This window comes from Puntigrus tetrazona, chromosome 12 (assembly GCF_018831695.1).
Source record: "Puntigrus tetrazona isolate hp1 chromosome 12, ASM1883169v1, whole genome shotgun sequence".
Taxonomy (NCBI): Eukaryota; Metazoa; Chordata; class Actinopteri; order Cypriniformes; family Cyprinidae; genus Puntigrus; species Puntigrus tetrazona.
In genome coordinates this window covers 1,738,065-1,752,993 of record NC_056710.1, presented here as the reverse complement: position 1 = coordinate 1,752,993, position 14,929 = coordinate 1,738,065, and the positions used below count along the sequence as shown (strand labels likewise).

Here is a 14,929-nt window from a genome sequence, read left to right as displayed (position 1 = left end):
GTTGGATTAGTGGACAGATATCATTTAGTCAGTATAAAAGTAATACAATTACACGGAAAGTCACCATTAAAATAGCCTTAAAATATATTTTTATTCTTTTTATAGTTGTTATTTATTAATGACGATGATGTTATTGATGATTAATATTATTATTATTATTTTGAAAAGAAATATGAAATGTTGTTGACATGTTTTATAAGATAAATAAAAAGCTTTGGGCTTTTTATCCATTAAAGTGAGTAATCTCAGGCTTAATGGACAAAAAGCCATGACTACACCACATCTTTCTGAGCATGCCAAAAACTCACAGATGGCATACAATCCTATATATAGTACCAGTCCCAAGTTTGCGCACACTCTAATTCTTTAATATTACTATTTTGAATGACAGTATAATATTTTAAATAAATAATATTTATTATTTAAATGATTATATTAATAAATTTGTATTGCATAGTGAATAATAGAGTTATGATAATATGTAATAATTCATAGAATTAACAATAATACTAATAATAAATAACAATAACTATAATAACTATTCTTATTATTAATATTAATTTTATATCTGTATACAAAACTAAGCCTTTAACCATACGACAGTTATACGAAAAGATTAAAAATAAAGTATCCACGTTCCTCCAAATGTTTGACTGGTATCGTATATATATATATATATATATATATATATATATATATATATATATATATATATATATATGTTTGCAGCATGTATAATAGCACATAGGCATGCAATAGTGAATGAGAACTCAAGCAGCACTAATAACTTGTCATCTAGAATCATCATCAAAGATCCGGACACAAAGTCATGCACAGAAAACCCAGTTTAGCAAAGCCTCAGTGCTATACACTAGGAATGCAAAACACTTCTAATTTTGTCTTTTCTCCTTGTAAGGACATTTGAATGGGGTGACACGGAACCTCCTTCTCCCTAAAGAGTGCTGACAAAATCTCCATCCACGATCAGATGTTATGTTACTTATTACTTTACCAGTCGAGGATGCTAAAATATCCTTTCTCTGACTTTCCATTATTATTGCATCAATAATATCCTCTTCTGGCTGCAACGGCTCTAAAATAAACTGCCCTCTCCTTTCGAAGATAGCGTCAGTAATCCATTAACCCAAAGAACCCAGTAATTCCATTTCTGAAAAAAAAGCAATAGTATAAAACATGCAGAGGATGAAGCACTGAAGCATTATCCTTTCATTAACAGTCTCGTTATTTATTAGTCACAAGGTCATAGCATCTGTTTCACTAATGAGCGCGGATACTCACTCTGGCTTTCATCCGCTCTCTGCATCCAGTTCCAGGTAATCTTTGTTCACAACGGACTAGAAAAACAGCTAGTGATGAAAAAGCCTGCGGGAGATTATATCAGAAACCGCTACACCCACCGGCCAGACGAACACCGTCCTTCCTTGGACTCCTTCAGGCAGGAGCAGCAGGTGTATTGCCGTAACTAAGGCTGGTGGACATGGTCTCCTGGCCAGACCCAGCGTACTGACCCGTCTCTAACGCACCCTGAGCCTAAAGCGCACACCATTGGCTTAGAGCAGCTTTAGTGTTTGTTTTACAAGCCTAGCGCACTCCCATAGGAGGAGCCCGGATTATGTCATCAGCTGGACTCAGTGACTGACCGCGGGTCAGCGTTGGACTGAAATTTCAGAGCGAGGAGAGAAGGAAGGGAGGGAGGGGGAGAGAGAGAGATAGAGCTGGGATGTCTCTTGGTTGGGTAATCTGGTCACCCGCTCCCATTATGAGAAGGGAATATATCCTTTGAAGTTCTGCATCCCTCCCCTTCACCATACCGTTTGCACTGTCTGTCACATTTCCAAAAGATGGCATCATTCTCGTAATGGATGTTGTAGCGTTAGAGATTATTTCCTACTGTGGTAATTGGAAAGAAGAATCCGCCCTGTTCTGGAAATGCGATACTGACATTTTCACAGCAAGTGTTAGACACAAAGATTGCATACCTCAGACACTTATAAAGTGAGGAAAAAGTTTGGCGAGACAGGTTGGTTTGCCTGAACGATTACAGAATGTCTCAGGATGAAGTTAGATTGAATAGTCAGTTTGAAGAGATATTTGTACAGCAGCATAAAAATACATAGACATTGGTGGTTGCTTATGTTCTCTGGGTGAAGTGATAGATACATAGACAGAAAGATGCTTGATTATTGAATTTAGACATTTTAAACAAATTTTAAGCAACTTAAACTCTTAAAAAATAAATATATATATATATATATATATATATATATATATATATATATATATATATATATATATATATATATATAAAGAATTCAAAAAGCACCTACATTTTTTGTGTATTTTTTGTTATATTTGAAACATATATAATTTTATTTAAAAAAAGAATTGCAATCATATTTTGTAGTTCAAATGGTTTTATTCACAATAAAACCATTTTCTTCATTGTATATATGTATGGTAAACATTTCAGTTAAGTATGTAGAATTTAGGTGGAAATTCCAATAAATGCCCCAGAGCTTAAGAGGCTAGCCCTGAAGTCTGCAATTACAACGTGTATGAAAAAAAGGTTGAAGAATTGCAATAGGATGCCACCTTTCTAATGAGTCAGTCTGTGAAATTTCATCCCTGCTAGATTTTACACACTTAACTCTAACTATTGCTATTCGAAAGTGTTTAGGAACAGCAGCAACTTAGCAACATAAAGTCACAGAGAGTTAAGGAACATGGTCCGTAAAAGTCACCAATGCTCTGCTGATTCCAGAGCTGGAGAGTTTCGCGCTTTAATATCAGCTTTAATATCAGCACAATTCAGCACTTGTGTGGAGCTTTCATGGAATAGGTTTCCATGGCAGAGCAGCTGGATGCAAGCCTTATATCACCAAGTACGATGCCAAACATCAGATAGAGCCAAGAATGATGACACAGGATTCAGTGCAAACCAGTTCTTTGGAGGGATGAATTACAATGATGAGCAATTTTGAGTTTGGCAGATGCCTGGTAGATGTTACCTGCTTGATTGCATTATATAAGTGTAAAGTTTGTGGTGCATGGGTAATGGTACGTTACTGTTTTGTGGGGGGTTGGGCTATGCCCTTTACTTCCAGTGTAGAGAAACTGTATTGCTTCTGCATACCACAAAATTTTGGACAGTAATTGTTGAATAGTTGTAGGAACAAGCCATCATAGTGATTTATAGATCCAAATGGAGTTCCTTAAACTAAATATGTTCTTAGTTCTTGCAGTGCGATTTGCCAAAAGCTTCCATCAATAGTTTGTGAAACTATGATTTTATCTTTATGGGAACAATTTGGAGAAGGCCCTTTCTATTCATAACTGTGTCCCAGTGCACAAAACAAGGTCCATAAACACATGGTTGGAAGAGTTTGGTGTGAAAAAAATTGATTGGCCCGCATCCCTGTTACTGAAAAGGTCAGGTGTCCCAAGACATTTGTCCATACTTTGTAGAAAGAAATATAAGGACTGTACCCCTCACAAAATAAGGCCTCAAAATGACGACATCTACTGGCATCCTCACATGACCAGACAACAATGGACAGAGAGAACTCAGACAATGGGCATCTTCATCCTCAACATTCTCTGGTGGGCCACTCCATGAGCCCCACAACACCCTCATTGAGCTGAAAAAAGACCCTCAGCAGCCCTCCACCGCTCTGGAGAATGAGGAGAGAGAGGGACTGCTTTGTTGCATTCATCCTAATGAATAATAAACGGGAAACATGATGCAGGAACAGAGCCTTTCATGAAACACTTGTGGATAAAATCCAAAGCCGGAGTTAAACGGCATCACTATCACCCTCAAACAAATGCATATGGATTAACATGTAACGAGCAGCATTTGTAATTGGGAGATGCACTGTATGCGGTGCTGGTTACTGCTAGAGCAAAGGCTAAAATGGGTGGATTCTAAAACATGCAAAACAAAATCTACAGGATAATAATACACCACCGACTGAACCTGGCCATCTATCTATCTAGTCATGAACATCAAGCACTGACACTGGGAGTTTACCATAATATCCCATGGTTTATGAAATGCTGTGGCCTCATGGGCGATGTCTTAAAGCTACGGCCACCACTTCACTTTAATAAATCGCACACAGAGCTCTTCCCCGCAACCCAGTGGCTCTCCGTGTTTATATAACCTCTCCTCCTTGAATTCTCGCTTAAGATGCAAGGATGATAGAGTTTAATATCTCCAGGGTGCGGGTATTACTGGACCACTCTTGTGTCTGAGGCAACGCATTAAAGTTTCATCAGTCCTCGGTCCCGAGACTATAAATAGACCAGCATTTCATTCTTTAATGTGTTGAATCAGAGGGGAGCGATGCTGCAGAGACGAGATCCTCCAAGCTGTCTTACAGTGCAAATTCAATGACACGTTGTTCGTTTTGGTCAAGTAAATGTTGACATGGGTGCTGACAAGAAACAGAGACGGAGAACTAAAAGTGCTAATTGCGTAGAGGAAGACACTGTGGCGTAAATGAATAATCAGCTGTTAAAACGCAAACCTTTGCACTATAAATAAGAACCCAGAAGAATGTTTAATTGCTCACAGTTTTCTCATTGAGGAGTCTTAATTATGGCCGCGGGAACTAGGGGTGCTGAGCATTTTTCTTGAACGCATCACGGAGCACGCCCCCACATCTCCCCCTCAGACTGAGAGAATTTCATGTGAACGTTCAAGCGATATTACCGTAATTTTACATTGCGCCTTGTAAAAACCGTTCACGTCCTCGTCCTACGTGCTCTTTAATTGCGCTCGTCTCTGGTCAAACACGCTCAAATCAATGTAGTGTGATCTGTAACCTAATGTAATCTGTTAACTACTCACATCATAACGCATATAATTCAGTAAATACATTTGTGAGATTAAAGGGGATTTCTATACCAAAAAAAATTTGGTATTAATCAAAGAATCCTGAGAAACATGTGTCACGGGTTTCTTTTTAACATTGATAATATTTAGAAATGTTTTGTGAGCGTTAAAATCAGCATATTAAAATTATTTATATGTATTAGAAAACATTAACTTTAAATAGTAATACTTTTTCATAATATGAATGTTATATACTGAATTTTTAATCAAGTAAATGCAGCTTTGCATGAATAAATAAGTAGAAAAAGGAGCTCATTAATATATTACCACAAAGACTCCCTTAACAACGACCGTAAGGCAACATGCTAAAACTCATTAAAACACTTAGCAACAGGAAAGCAGTACACTGACAACCACCCACGAGTTCCAATTTGTATTAAGTTAAACTGCCAATTTTCATGGCAACTACAAGTTTATTTCAGGATTACTTTGTTTGACCTTGCAGGTTATGTTATCATTTTTCTAACTGTTTGAGGGGCTCAGCTGGTCTCTTGAGACACAGTAAGACGTTCTGACCTCAGGCAAGCAGAAACTGTGCAGACAGCATCAAATCCAGCCTGTCTACCCTTCAGTTTAATGCATGAAGTCACATTTTCTCAAAGCTGTCAAGAATCAAAGGATCTCAAGCAACGGTAATTAAGCAAAAGGCTCAATAATGCACAGCTTGAAACGCTCCTGAAGATTACTACCACTGTACTGGTCTCAGAGGAAATGGAGCATTTTGTTAGAATGGCTAATTACTTCGCCTTTAGACCAAAGCCAATGCATCATCCGAAGGGTGACAAGAAATAAATGTGCGGACACATCCGTTTTCACAGAGCTGTTTTTTTATGTTTGATGAGGTCACTGAATCGTAAATCGTACGATATTCTGTTTCTGCTGTGAGGTTTTCTGATGGAATCATGGGTCAGTGTTTTAGGATATTTATGGAAGCGTCAAGTTCAGTGCTATTTTGAAATAAATATTTGTTTCCATCAATTAAATTTGTTTTCATCTTGATCTTCACTCTTCACTGAAGTGCACTGAAATGAGGTAACCACTTTGATTTGACTTAAAGCTAAAATGTGGCGTTTTAGTGCTACAGTACTAACAAACGAGCCTAGGAGGATTACTTTAAAATGTATGCCTTTACATTCATAAAGTACTTATTGAAAAAGTATTCAGTAGCCTATTTCAAGCACAATATGAAAGTAATGTAATTACTTTTGGATTCCTTTAAAGTCACATCTGACAAGTCAATTAAAACAGCAGGTTAGTCAAAACGCTCATATCTATTATGGATTTGATGCAAAGTATAAAATATTTGATGCAAAATGTTAAACATTTATGAAAATGCTATGTAGGAATGCATGTGCACTGATGATGATTTTATGAGTAAAATAGTTTAGCAACCGAGAAGCAACATTCCTCGGCAGCAAGGTAATAACGGCACTGTTCTTGAAGCAGATAAACTTACAGTTTTGCTGTTAGTAGAGACGCTGCAGATGAACACTACTGAGAGGAGTACAGACGCATTCTTAATCTTAGTTTCTCTCTGGTATGTATTATTTTCTAATAATTCAACAGCTCATTGTAACAAACCATTGTAATATAGCCATTTTTGACTAAATGCAGCCGTCATCTGATTACTTTGCTTTCTTGATGTATCTATAACTAATTACACTTACCATTTTTTGTATCCTGCTTATGTAATGCTGTTAAATGTATTCTGTGACTCCGACAGAATTGCAACATAACACGTAATTGTCCCAAACCAGTGTTCACGTAAAACGTTACTCATTAAAAACTTGTCAAGTTCGGGAGGTCTTATGGCTTCGGAACGGTGAGTAATAAATGACAAGCTTTTCATTTGTGGAGCAAACGGACCAATAACACATTTAATTTGCAATTATCTTTGTCGCCTCTCATTAAACACATTTCATTGTATCAGGAAAATACTAGTTGATCGACCTCTGAATTGCATATATTGAGTTATTAGTAATAAACCATTTGTATAAAGGGTATATTGGTTTTTTTGAACAATAAACCTAAAGTGGACTTGACAGAAACGAGTTATTCGCAAAAACAACGTTTTATTTGCAAATATTGCTGTTAAAGCAGCCCCGGCTTGATCTACTGTGCTGCTCCACCATGAGGCCCAGAGAGTGTACAGGAAGAGCTCGTGGCAGTGATAGCACTGCAGGAGCATATGGTCCTCACAGCAGGCCCGTCTCATCAACCTGACACCACTTCAGAACCTCAGAACACGGCCTGTCCAAACCAAAGCTTTCTAAACTCAGCTGAGTGACCTGTTGTGGGCGAATCGGCAGAGAGATCATTTACACGCAAACACAATACTTTTTTTTTTTTTTTTTTTAGGTTAGACCTTTGTCTGAAAGCTATTTGTCTAAAATATAAAAAAGGTAACTTTATTTGCTATTGCAAGCTTGCATTTCACAGTTGCAAGCTATAAACTCGTAACTGCGATAAATGTGAGACGACGTCACCTTTAGCTTTTTTCCATGTGTCTTCTCGCAAAGAGTAAGATGATAATTCGTTAATTTCGCTAATTATGTTTTTGCATGGTATGAGAAAAATGCAGAAAAGTGCTTTTGCGAGCAGGTTTACTGTATATACATGCTGTGAAACGCTGATGTAGTAAGAAATGAGTGAGTCATGAAATATTCTCCCCTTGATCAATGTCACGCAATCACTGACACAGGTCTCCTCCATACGAACATCATCTTCACAGGTTTATTTTGGTCCCTGCTGGTCAGACATTGGGTTTGCATTAGGAAACATAAAACCTTTCTGAATGGTGCCGTTCGCTCTAAATGTATCTTTGTTCAAGGTTAAACCTGGTGTCTCTTTCTGCAGAGTAATACTTTTTATAATAGCACTATATATATATATATATATATATATATATATATATATATATATATATATATATTTATTTTCTGTGCTTCATTACTGATCAAACTATAAAAAGCAATGTTTTATATCATCTGACTTTGTATTTAAATATGAAGTGACCTAAACTGTTTTTTTTTTCAACTCCTAAATAAGCTGTATTGCCTGACCTAATTCATTTCATGTTTTTTTTTTTTTTTTTTTTTTATAATAACATAATCATATTAAACAGTCTAAACCCCACGGGGTATTCGTTGTAATCCTCGCAATTCACTAAAGCAACTTTCTTTATGACGGTACTCCGCTGCACTGACTGTTTTTAGGCAAAGTCCATGCAAAAATATAAATTCTGTCACCATTAACTCAACCTCGTATCATTCCAAACATTTTTGATTTCCTTTTCTCTGTGATACACCTTTTTTCTAAATGATGCACTAGTTGATTTACAGCTCCAAAACGTTCATGAAAGAACCATATGCTGTATAATTAGCTCTGGCTCTTACAATGATATGTTCCAATATACGCTCTCATATAATAAAGGTACAAAAGCTGTCACTGGCACTGTACCTTTTCAAAAAGTACACATTTGCAGTAATATTAAGCATTAATATACCTTGATTCACTTTTTAGCGTGCCACGAATTACGTACCAATAAGTACATCGCTGCAGTTTCTAAAAAAGAACACTAGAGGCAGTAAAACCCCGACATCTTTTATTTCTTTTCACACAAATTTACAGTTTCGATTAATAAAGCTTCATTCTTTGCACAATTACTTGAAGAATATATCATGTTATGACAGTTTTTATGAAAACTGGTGCTTTTGAACACATCGCGCATATCCAGTTTCATATTTATGGGTTTTCACAGATGGTAAGTTTGTTTGGTAGTGCTTACGTGACACGGCGATGGAAAGCTTTGGTTCGATCCAAAAAACTTCTAATCTGCGTAAAAAAGGCAGCTGACATTTCTCTTTGAAGCTGCGGCGAAACGTGTAGTAAGGTACATAAAAATGTTCCACAGAAACTCCAAAGAGGTCCCTATTTTTTAAAAGACTATAAGTTAAATCAGGATTTGAGTCTTGTTAGAAATTAAAAATTTATTTGACATCTGTGTAAGAATAAAACATTTCCATCATGCTGAATTTAGCTGCAAATCTATCATTGTTAATCCAATCTGTCATCATAAATATGGCAAATCTTTAGACGCTGAAGATGCATTTATGCATTTGGCAAACGCTTGTATTTAAAACAACTTACATTACATTGAAAGAATGCATTCTTTTTTATCAGTTTGAGGATTTACTGGAAATCAAACCCGTGACCTTGGCATTGCTGGTGCTCTATTGTTCGAGCTGCAGGAACACTTATTCGATATTTGGCCAGTGTTTGTTTCATGCGTTAGTCTGCTAAATCACACTTCCCTTGTTGTTTATACATTTGCACAATTTTTCACTTTTGTCAGTCTAAATCATGTTATTTCAGTTGTTAGGCAGATATGTTTGTTCTGTATGATAAACAATCTTGGTTCACCACTTGACGTCTAATGAAAAATCAGGCTCCTGAACCAAAACCAGTCCAGAGTTAAAGGTATTTCAGCAAAATATGCAAACAACACACAAATTGGTAAAAATTATGCAAACCTCTTCTCAGATGAGGAGAGTTAAAGTTCAGTTTTTATCCAAGAGTGAAAGATGAGGTTGTTTGAGGAGCCCGTAGAGCGAGAGTGAATGATCACATGACTGAATCTCTTAATAGAGCACTCTTAACGCTCTGGTTTTCAAACAGATAAGTTGCGAAAAGCACATGCATAGTGTGAAACTGTGATGCCAGTGATATAACACCAACGAGAGAGATGTGATCTGAGAAAAGCAAGCCTGCCGTGGTGTTTCTCTTGGTGTGATGTTTGTGCTTGAGGTGATGGAGAAACATACAAAGTTGGAGCTTAAGGGCATGGTGTTGGGCTTTTATTAGAAGCGTAAAAATCAGTATTGGAGTTTTGCCACTTTCGGTGTACTTCTGTTCTTGACAAAATAATCCAATTATTTAATTGTGGAAACAACTTTTTTTTTTAAAACCTTTTATATTTTAGGAATCATGTTTGGAGGTCTTTGAGCGTTGATTTGCTTTTTATACTCACATTTTTTAATTTTTTGTTTGACATTTTGCACTCCGGGGGTTCATCCGATTTTTTTTCATACCATTTGCCTCTGAGTTGCAATAGAATTTTTGTAGAACAACACCAGGGAGCAAGCAGGTCACACTTGAAATAATTTTCACTTTTGTGTGGAAGTCTATTGTCTATTTAAAATATGAAGTCCCATTTCTGTTTTGAAGCTGCGCTTGTAAAATAAACGTAATTGGTTTTCAACATCCATTTAGCGTGCTAACCCTATTCGGGTAGCTGTGTAATTTTATAGAAAACACATGTTTAGATTTAATATCAATATTTAGATTTAGGAATTGACACGCTCTTTCCCCCCAAATCTCACTCATTCAAACAGCATTACTCTCTCCATAAGCATGTTCGGCTGAGAATAGGCTAATAATCGTGAATCAACTCCATTATTTATCCAATCCACGTCTGTTTTGTTGTCGTTTTGCTGCGGTATATGTGCACAGCGGACACAATTAGCAAATTGATGGCCATGCTAAATCGTTCCTTTCACTAGCAGGCGGGCTTGGCAGATGGTGGCCCCTGTTTTGGAGCCAGTCCCCCCATACACAGCTGGCCAAAGCTGTATATTCAGACAGAGGTAGTGAGTTAGCACTGTCAGGCTCCTGTAGGCCCTCACACAAAGGACTCCCCATCTGAGGCCTGCCCCGAGGGGGAAGAAACGCCCCCCTTTAATGCATGCTTATTGAGGAGTCTCGCGGCACAGGGGCGGCTCGTCCATTTTTTTTATCTTTTCACAAATGGAAGCCTGTCCTCAGAGTATTCTGCGTTTCAGAAGCAAACGCTTGCTTTGAGTGCATCTTGCACATTGATTATATAATGGAAATATGGACTCATGAATCTTAGTAAAGAAAGCACTTACCATATTAGAGCCAAGTTTTAACTAGAAGATAATAGCTGGTTCCAACACTAAAATGAACACCTGAGTCTCTCTGGAAATGGTTTGTCTTTGTGTCTCAAAGATCGTCTGATAGATTCACGTTTATTTAGAGTGCAGTGCAAAATATATTTTTTAATAAAACATGTTTATATATTAAAAATTAAGAGTTAAATAGATAAAAAAGGCATGTTATCCAAATATAGCTTTTAATTCATTTAAATAGCATTCACTGTCTGTCTTTATTTTTAATGGCACAACAAATAGCTGTAATTCGTTAGTTGGAATTTAAAATACAGGTATGAAAATGTATGCGGAATATATTACAAATGTCAATTTGGCCATATTTTAACTTTATTTGCTTTTCTTGCTGTCAGTAGTGGTTTGTTTGTGATTGAGTGTAAAATCTGGGACTACTTTCCAAAAGTAGGTTTTTAATATAATTGAGAATATTTAATGAACGATTTTATTGACATCATTAGTCCCAGAGGCTCAGAATGAGGAGATCTGTCATATGACTTGAACAATCAGTGTTTGTGTGCATATAGGAACATGTTCTACAATTTGAGGTCTTTTTCTATTGAAATGATGTGTTTTTGAAATCTTTTTAACTGTTTTGGTGCAACCTATGGTCCGATCTCCATGAAACTTTGGATAGCCACGTGACATGTTTTCACCAAGGACTGTAAAGTTTTGAGTTTTCGTTTACATTTTATAGTCTTTATGGGTATATTAGTCCACACCTCTCTTCTAAATCAACCGGTTAAAGCTAACCAACACAAAGTTCAACATTTCTTTGATAATCATTGATCTAGACAGTCCGGAGAGTATCTCTCCAAAAGTAGGTTTTTTACTTATTTGTGAATAATTAACAATGGTTCTTATGCCAAATTTGCTCTTTATTAGGAGAGCTACCAAATGATATGCATATCGCGTGGATTTGTGAAATACAACGTGATTGCAGAGCAATACAAAACTGATTATGACTTATGTCCTGAACCACCTCCATTAACCTTGTCTAATAGGTGCTCAAACTTCATTGGCCAATGGCAGCCATGTTTATTGAGATATGTTTCCTCATAGACACCTTGGATTAGCTCGCAAAAGTATGTTTTGGACAAATTTGCATTTTGCCAAAACCAGAAATAAAACAGACATTTTCCAGTAAAATAGGAGATAGGCATTTTTTGATTCTAATAACGTAAGACACTTGAGTCAAACAGTCTATGAGCAATTTCACACTTTTGATCGCCGGGGCGCCCCATATTGTCAGATTGGGGTGAGACTTTGATAGGTTCTCCCCATATATGATAGGAGCTCTACCGTTTCACCAAGTTTCAATTTTCTAGGCTTAACGGTTTAGTCTGCACGATCGGTTTTATGGTAGGAAAAATAATAATAATAAAAATCCTAACAATTACAACCGCGTGGTTCAAACCTTAAATTACAACAAGGTTTCAGCACTACATGCTTGAACCCCTAATAAATAATTTCCTTACTTGCCAGTGTCTACTGTGGTAATAACCATGATACTTGGAAATCGGTAGTCTTTGAGTCCCTGGTGAGCCTTAGAATTCCTTTCCAAAGAAAACGTTGACTTCATAACTTAATAAAACTAGTTAGCAATTCTTCGGGAACTCTGGCACAGTTGTCCATTACTCTGCCAGCACAAATGGAGGGGGGAGGTGAGTTGGACTGTTGATGTGGCACACTGAGAAGTATAAAACTCAGAGGACAGATGGGTCGGAACAGAACGTACCCATTGTGACTCAGCCATGTTCATCATATCTTCGTCATGTTCCATTCTGGCCCACATCTGTGCAAATTGTTATCTGAGATCCATTAATCAATCAGATTTTGTGATCTAGTCCATGTGTTTAACATGTCTAGTGCAAACAAATGCATTCAGTGGTATCTGTTTTGTTAGAAGGCGACGGACACAAAGTATTTGCGAAAAGCTTTTCTTTATCTGTCACCGCCCATAAGAACATTAAAACAATGGCGTCTAAATCAATAGAGTTGTGTGTCTATGGTCATTATATCACTCCGAGGACTGTGACAGCGTCGATGCTACACTGCACGGACCGTGTCAATAAGAACGTTCTCTCTTTGTTTGTCTCTCTCTCTTGTCTTGTGACAGCATGGCTGAAGGGACTTTGAGTTCCCCTGCACAGTGCTGGTATAGAATACAAAACAGGAAATTTCGTTCGGCGCACACAAAGCGTGTTCTTCGCTTCAGCACTGACATACGGATGATAAACAAGTCCACATTCTCTTCATATTCTGATTTGCCTCACCTATCGATAACTACATTACTACCGATTAACAGTTGTTGACTTATTGGGGTTTTGAGCGGCACAAATAATTCAGTTTACTAGAAGCAGGGGGAGAATATTACTATTATGTACATAAAATTTAATTTTTTTTAAATGTACATTTACTTTAAATTCAAAGACGTGACTGGACTGTGAAACTGACACACATCTGTCAGTTATAGTTACTGTCAACATGCCCCATGCAAAAAATCTCTAGATGTCAGCTAAATTAATCGGCCACAAATCTAGCCTAATACTTAGGAAGTGCTAAATATTCTGTCATTATGATACAGAAGGGAAAAAATCTGGTAGGCAAAAGATTCTCGTTTTTTAATACTAAATTTGTTGTTTTTTATTACACTATACACTTCTAGGTATTACACTTCTCAACCACCGTTCACAGGCAAGCCCAGGTCAAGGAAGATCATTGACTAAGCGTGCCTAGAAACGCACGCGCTGGGATACACCCATGTAAATCTCGTACATAACCATTAATCGTGAATTTACTAGATACACAGCATGCGCGTAAGAAAATGGGCATTACAGTGTCACCCAGATGAATCAGCATATTCAGAGCGCGGCTCGACTAAAAATGATGCCGTTTCATTACGCTCTGAGTGAGTGAGTGAATTGCTCACTGGTCGTACAGCCGCTTCAGATGCATGCATCTGCAATCCGGTATTGTTTCGGTGTGGTGCGCGCGCAATGACCGTGTCCATGGTGCTGAACGTTACGCGAGCATCATAGCGAAACAAGAATTCAAGTGCATGGAATATTAACGCACGCGTCTGTTTCTGCGATCCAAAGGAAAAGCGTAAATCGAACCTAAGTGTGCAACGCACGCTACTTAAAAGCATTTTTTCGACATGGAATTACACGATTTATTGCTGAAAATTCGTTTACATTTTACTATCAAAATTTGTCTGGCGGACGAATTATAACAACCCCGTATTGCATAGAAAGCTCAAATGTAACGCTTTCAACGAAAAAGAACTAAGAGCGAATCTATATCACACACTGCTATTTCGCACGCGAGTCGCGTGCATTAAAAACGCCAATGCAAAGGCACCGATACCAGCTCCGGCCAAAAGAGGGGAAAGCTCGGCGACCCAATCCCATGGCACGCACAGTTTAAAAAGCACGCGCCTTCGGTGCATTTGCATTTGGCGTTTTGCGTGGATTCAAATATTTCCCCGTCTTAAAATCCCCTCCACTTCCAGCTCACCCGTCCGAGGACAAACGGGTAATTTAGCTCCAGCAACACTTCTTACCTTCTCTCTCACAAAGCTGGATGGCGTCCAGGCTGAGGTTCTTGATCATGTCCTCGCACGGGCTCGTGGGGCTGCTGACACTGTGTCCCACGCGTGGAACCTCCATCGTCGAGCCTCTAAATGAACGATATTCCGGCAGTGAGAGTGACTGCAGTGCCGCAGGACAGGTCTCGACTCCGCGCTCTCTCTCTGTCTCCCACGGGTTTCCACAGTGTGCTGCTGATGAGGGCCACGTCAGCACATCGTCACGGCCTCTACATCAGAGCTGATCTCTCCTGCGACGCGCACAGTCAAGGGCAAAGAGCTGTGACGTGTTCTACTGTAATTACAATCCATGTTCATATTTATATGGTCGCGCGCTTTATATCACGGCGCCGCTGTACCTGTTGTAAGCACTGTTAAATACTAATGGGCTAATGCACTCAGTTTGTGTGAGTAGATTCTATCCTGTATATTTGGGTAAAAAATATCTAAATTTAACAG

The 14,929-nt window shown here is 37.9% G+C and overlaps 1 protein-coding gene across 2 annotated transcripts in view; it reads right to left on the bottom strand.

The window, feature by feature from the left end:
* phyhiplb (phytanoyl-CoA 2-hydroxylase interacting protein-like b) overlaps positions 1-14,694 on the bottom strand; it is a 25,296-nt gene extending 10,602 nt beyond the window's left edge. Inside the window, exon 1 of one of the 2 annotated variants that reach the window (XM_043253929.1) lies at positions 14,447-14,694. In XM_043253929.1, the coding sequence (XP_043109864.1) occupies positions 14,447-14,552 (106 nt within the window). In that variant the 5' untranslated portion in view covers positions 14,553-14,694. Of the gene's footprint in view, positions 1-1,299; positions 1,603-14,446 lie in introns of those variants that run through there. The other variant, XM_043253931.1, reaches the window with a different exon arrangement.
* Positions 14,695-14,929: the final 235 nt, after the last annotated feature.